The following is a 6,254-nucleotide window of genomic DNA, read 5'->3' as shown; positions in this document are numbered from 1 at the left end:
CAATTCAGCATTGACATTGGGGTTGGGTTTTTTTTGTGTGTGTTGTTTTTTTTGTTTTTTTTTAATTTTACTAAGCCCAAGTGGCAATGTCAGGCCATGGCAGGGGCTCAGGGGGAGGCAGGGCTGCGTGGGGACATACAGACCCTGGCTGTGGCAGCCCCATGGGCTCTGCTTTTGGCAGCAGCCCTGGTGCTGGGAGCAGAGCGGTGCTGCAGAAGGGGATGTGGTGGACTGGATTTTAATTATGTTGAAAGAAATGAAAGATTTCCTGTTGTTTTCGGGGAGCAGAGTCCAGCCCTAAGCCTGATGCCAACCCGTAAGCTACCCCTGATTTAATCTCTGCCCCAATTTGCACCCTGAGCCACAAAGTCCAGAGCCACAGCCTGGGGTGTTATGTGACATCATGTTTCTTATCTAACCTGCCCCGTGCCTCCACCAGCCCCACATCCAGAACCTGCTGGGGAAGATACTTTCCTGCGGGGAACCAGTGCCATGGGCTTGGCATGTTTGGGCAGCGGTGGAGAGGAGCTGGGATCTGGTGGGACATGGATGAAGTGATGCCTTGTCCTCCTGCATCCCATCAGGAAGGAACAGAGGCAGGACTGTGCTCAGACACACATTGGTGGGTTCTGGTGCTGGAAGGGGTCATTGTAGAATCATAGAATCACAGGCTGGTTTGGTTTGGAAGGGACCTTAAAGCTCATCCAGTTCCAACCCCCCTGCCAGCAGCAGGGACACCTTCCACTAGACCAGGTTGCTCAAAGCCTCCTAGTTGTAATCATCTCATCTGCATAACACAAGCCATGAGGCTTGCTATTAATTAATTCCTAATGATGTGTAGCTTTTGGAAAGAACATCCAATCTTAATTTTAAAATCATTGTTCCTCACTCTTGTGTCAACACCACACTTCTCTTCAGCACGGGAATGATCCATCTCCAGCTTCCAGCCATTGCACCGTGGTCCTGCCATGACCCTTCCTCTCTTACATGGACCACACCAACTTTTCTGCAGCTTGACATCCTCCCTGTTTTTTGGGCATCATCTTCTTGGTGACATTGCAATAGAAATAGCTGCTCTGCTCCTATTCAGCATTGCTCTGGCTCCGTGATCCTGGAGCATCTTCTGGTTGCTGCTGGACAGGGAGAAGGTGTTTAGCTGATAACCCACCTCATTTCCTTGTCCAGGACAGAGACTCCTCTGTAGTATTTGCTCCTAGGAGCAGAATTGCATGTTCAGCTGCTCTAAAACCTCAAGGAATAAATAACCCAGAATGAAGAGATGCACACCTGGTCATAATTCCTGATATCCCCTAGATTTTGAGATCAGTCTGCCAGTTTATTCTCCTGGTAGTACCTACCAGCCTGATTTTTGTCTGGTACTAAATCAGATGTTTTATAAAACGCTGTTACAAAAATGATTTATCTGTCAGATTTGGAGGTGCTGTGAAACACACAGTTAAGTCTCTGTGAACCGTGTAGACTCGCAGCAATAATAATACCTCCCTCAATTCCTCGTTATCCCAATAATCTGTTCGTGAAGTGGCTTTTTTCCCTTGGAAATCATGATCAGAGTCAATTTGTGCTTTGGGGCAAGCTAAAGTCATGTTATAAAGTCTGTTCTTGGCCAGTAAAAACTGTGAGGAGAGGCTTTTCCCATGCTCACACATCTCCATGCCCTCTCTGCCCCTGTCCCCACCTGCAGCACTGTCACTCACGGTGACCTACAGCACTAGGATTTAAAAGAAAAATTTAAAAAAGTTCTTTTTTTGGGATAAACTTCAAAAAGTGGAGTTGAAAAATGCCTGGGCTTGTTTTACAGCCGACAGCACTGTGGGGTCCTTATCAGTGCTGCCCGTTTGCCTTCTGCAGGGACGTGGGAGCAGGCAGGTCTAGAATTAATGACATCTCCTCGCTGAAAATAGTGACACAGCCCCGCGTTAGCGCCCAAGGCAGTTGTCTGCCACTCTCTGGAAACCCTTTAAGTGCGAGTTTATCAGGGTCTGCCAGTTAAAAACTGTCTCGTTTCAGCAGTAGCTGTTTAATACAGGCATAAGTTACAGCCCAAGTGGAAAGTATTTTATCGTCAACATGATGTGATACAGCTTATCATTTGGCTCTTCCCCAAGTGCAGAAGAGAAATATTTATGAAGGGCTTTGGCTTAGCTGCATCCTGCACTATCACAGCAGGTCGGGGAGCTCCATGGGCAACCCGAGTCCTTTAGTTCTCACTCTCTTGGCCGTAGACTTGTCCTTGCTTCCTTTACAGATCCCAGAATTGCCTCGACTGGAAAAGCCCTTTAAGATCATGGAGTCCCATCATGAACCCAACACTGACAAGTTCCCAACTAACCCATGTCCCTCAGCACCTCATCTACCCGTCTGTTAAATCCCTCCAGGGATGGGGACTCCACCACTGCCCTGGGCAACCCCTTCCAATGCCTGAGAACCCTTTCAGCAAAGAAATTCTTCCTCACATCCCATCTCAACTGCCCTCGGGACAACTTGAGGCCATGTCCTCTTGTTAGATTTATCGTCCTGCAGATTTATTGTCCTTTATGGTTCCTCCCTTTTCATTTACATTCCTGACTATTAGTTTCTCCTTTTTACTTTTCCCTAGTTATTTCTCCTTCTCTTTCAGGCTCTGTTGGGTGTGTGGCCATCTTTCTCAATCGTGGGGTGGTGACTTTCCAGCATTCAGCTACCTCAAAGCTTTTCTCCACGTGGCATTTCTTACTTCTCCGAGTCATCAGTGGGTCTGATAACTGTTGAGGAACGGGCAGGAGATGAGCGGGCAGATATTTGCACTGCAGAGCTGCTGGTGGTGGGGGCTCTGATGGAGCAACCTGGTTGCTTTCCCCCTCTGACCCTGGGTGGATGCTTGGCGTGATACACAGCACGTTTGTATACTTAGCTTTTAATTAAAACCTCAAACATATTGATCTGACATGAGTATCTACATGAAAGTAAGGAAGGTAGCAAGGAAGGAAGAACTTGACCTTGCTGTCTGTGGTCACGGAGCTACTTCACAGCTGCTCTTTATTATTTCAGTGCCGTGATGTGGTAGTGAAAATGTTGTGAGTGAAGGAGGAGACCTTGGAGGATGCTCTTCCCATGTTGCTGACACTAACCCACCTCCCTTGTGTCTGCACAGGCGTGCTACGGCATCCTGAAGGTCCCCCTCGGGAGCTGGCTGTGCCGGACCTGCGCCCTCGGGGTGCAGCCAAAGTGTCTCCTGTGCCCCAAGAGAGGGGGAGCGCTGAAGCCCACCCGGAGCGGGACGAAATGGGTCCACGTTAGCTGTGCCTTATGGATACCTGAAGTAAGATGTTTTCCAATCTCTTCTTCACAATGTGGGTGAGCATGGACTTGGTTTCCAGGTCTTAGCCCAGGATGCTCATTAATGGTTTAAATAGCAGGTCTAGTTTGGCTCGTTAAGCCGTGCCATGCTGGTCAGTCATCAGGCTGGGTGTTTAATTAGCAACCTGTTAATGGAGGATGCAGAGGTGGGGTGCAGGGATGCAGAGGTGGGGGCATTCGCAGGACCTCTGGGCAGGGTACAGCTAATTCCATCTGAGATACACAGCAACATCCAGATGAGGAGTTAGTTCAGAGGAAATACCAACATAATTTTTTTTTCTGCTATTTCATCCAGATTTGTTTCTTGTTTTTAAGAGTTTGGGTTTTTGGGGTTTTTTTTTTTCAAATTACAAGTGACCCTGAAAAAATAACATAAAAAATCCATCCCTCATTCCGACTGCCACAGAGACACTCTCCTGTAGGAGATTTGGGGTGGTAACCAGTGTTTACAACTTGGCTTCTGTTTCATGACCAGGTTAGCATTGGATGTCCTGAAAAAATGGAACCCATTACGAAGATCTCACATATCCCAGCAAGCAGATGGGCTTTATCCTGCAGCCTCTGCAAGGAGTGCACTGGGACATGTATTCAGGTACGTAACTGGGCACTGGAGAAGCTCAGACCTCTGGGGTTGTGCCTGTAGTAGCCACCAGAGATTCTCGAGAGCCATTGGTGGATACAATCTAGACAAGTCTTATTCCTGCTCTGAGTAAACCTAACAACAGGGAGCACAACCACCCAGCAGACATCATCGGGTGTTGTTTGCAATCGTTTAATGTATTGAGTGCTAGGAATCTAGATTAACTTTCTTTGCATAACAAGTGATGTTGCTGTAATGAGACTAATTACCAGGACTGCAAATGACTTTGGTTTGAAATCAGGAACCTCCAGCAGAAAGTCTTGATGTCGCTGGCAGAAAAGTGAGATACTCAGGAGATACATAGCCCAGGTATTTCACAAACCAGTGAGAGTTGGCTGGGGAGCCTCTCTGTTGGGGGGATATTGGGAAACCCCGGGATGAGGTAATCCTCACTAGCCTGCTGCCTTGGAAAAGAGACTATTTCCCATCTATTACATTTCCATATTTTCTCTACACCTAAGCCAACCACTGCAGACATGTGATTGTCAGCAGCAAGCTAATGAGGGGGTGAGACGTTCTCATTTCAGACTCAAAGCAGGATGCTCCAAGTTTTCCTATTACAAAAGCAGGACAGAGCTTCCCAGGCTACATTCTCTCTTCCTGGGGAGCAAAGAGCAGAAGCTCCCATCCAAAATGCAGCACTCGTGGTGTGAGAGCATCTGGGGAGCCTTGCTGCATCCACTGATTCCCTCTGCTTGCTCCTGCTTGGCCAGTGGAATGTCCCTGTGGTCCCTGGGGATGGGCTGGGGGATCTGCTCTGTTATGCCGGTACCTGTTGCTTTTGTTGGCAGACCAGGTATGGAAGCAGTTTTGGCATGCAGGGTGGGGTGAAATAGCCATTAAGCTTTGAAAAACCAGGATAAAGTTTGAGCTGTGGACCAATCCCAACTGAACAGCTCCTGTACATCAACAGGAGCTGCACCTCAGAGGTTGGCAGTGACTATTGAGGACCAGAAGTAGCTGGCTGGTGGCAGAAGGACAATGGGAGTAGGAGGTCTGGAGGCTCCGCTGTGTTTGTGCCACCACCTTGAGTTTAATACTTTAAAGGGAGCTATTTAAAAGCAATCCCCTTAGCTTGAAATGAAATCTCACAATACTTCTTTAAATCTTTAGCGTTGACTCACTTCTTTTTTTGATGGCTCTGGGTGGATCTGCTTCTTCACCCTGCCAGATGGAGATACTGTGTCATAACAGCAACTGCTTTCAAAGAACGGGAGGGCAGGGGAAGGAGGCAAACAGGCTTGGCAGCATCAAAAAGAATTCAGCTTCTCTGAGGCTTCATCCTCTTAGCACTGACATGGCACGGGAGCCGTGAGATCCCTGGGACTGAATGGATTTGCATTAAAGGTCACCTGAGGTGGAACAGGAGCTTTATTGTCTCCTGTGCCAGCAGCTCACAGTTTAGTAGCCTTCACAGGATTGTCACCAGAGTGTTTGCAAAGGCCAGCCTAGCACGCTGGATGGGTTTGCTTCGAGAAGAAGGGGGGAGAAGGAAAAAAAAGGGCAGGCAATGCCTTTTTATAAGGCTTGGTGGGGTAAATCAACAAGTTCACCCGTGGATAAATAAACACACTCCGTACTCAGCAGAGCTCTGTTTTGAAAGCTGATGTTTATGGAGCGTATTTTTGGTGATTACCTGTTTATCCAGGTGTAACCTAACTACCTTTGTCAGCGTTTTGGGTTTATGACCCGGCTCTGAAAGGAGGAGGTTGGTTGCTGGTAAAGCTTTGAGCTTTTCTCCTTGGCTGTGGGAATGAGATGCTACAAGTGGGGCAGGTCTGAAGAAGGAGGGATGTTGGTTCCAAGGTTTCCAAATGGCTGGTTGGAACTGGGCTTTGCCGAAAAGGGATGTGAAATCTGGGTGGCAGGCTGGAGGAGTGGAAATCTGTCATCCCAGAGGGGCACAGGGCTGCTCAGAGACACCCACCTCCACCACATTTACAGAGAGCCATGTGAGAGATTTTTGTGTAGGCAGCTTTATGCATTGAAATTATTTTCCCCATCCAAATTTGACCGTCAAAAGGGAAACAAACCCTGAGGAAGGGCTCCTCGATGTTCTCCATGCCTCTGACCTTGCCTGTCATTACTTCCTTTGCTTTTCTGGTGCAGAGCTGTGAACTCGGTGTAACTTGGCATGGCTGTAGGTGAGCCAGAGCTCCCAGACACGGGGCAGGGACGCAGCCCTGGAGGCACACTTCCCTGGCTTCTTTTAAGGGGAAATTGTGACTTCATGGTGGTTCTTGTGGGCAGACATCAG

The 6,254-nt window shown here is 48.1% G+C and overlaps 1 protein-coding gene across 1 annotated transcript in view; it reads left to right on the top strand.

The window, feature by feature from the left end:
* Positions 1 to 2,945: 2,945 nt before the first annotated feature.
* The window catches only part of LOC104525373 (E3 ubiquitin-protein ligase Jade-2), a gene marked incomplete at its 3' end in the record, with an annotated part of 7,815 nt that continues 4,506 nt past the window's right edge, over positions 2,946 to 6,254 (top strand). Inside the window, exons 1-3 of the mRNA XM_010168514.2 lie at positions 2,946 to 2,963; positions 3,152 to 3,319; positions 3,833 to 3,949. Coding sequence (XP_010166816.2) covers positions 2,946 to 2,963; positions 3,152 to 3,319; positions 3,833 to 3,949 — 303 coding nt within the window. The remainder of the gene's footprint in view (positions 2,964 to 3,151; positions 3,320 to 3,832; positions 3,950 to 6,254) is intronic.

This window comes from Antrostomus carolinensis, unplaced genomic scaffold, assembly GCF_000700745.2.
Source record: "Antrostomus carolinensis isolate BGI_N321 unplaced genomic scaffold, ASM70074v2 scaffold16005, whole genome shotgun sequence".
Classification (NCBI taxonomy): Eukaryota; Metazoa; Chordata; class Aves; order Caprimulgiformes; family Caprimulgidae; genus Antrostomus; species Antrostomus carolinensis.
Note: the sequence above shows the minus strand (reverse complement) of the source record. Positions and strands in the feature narration are given on the sequence as shown.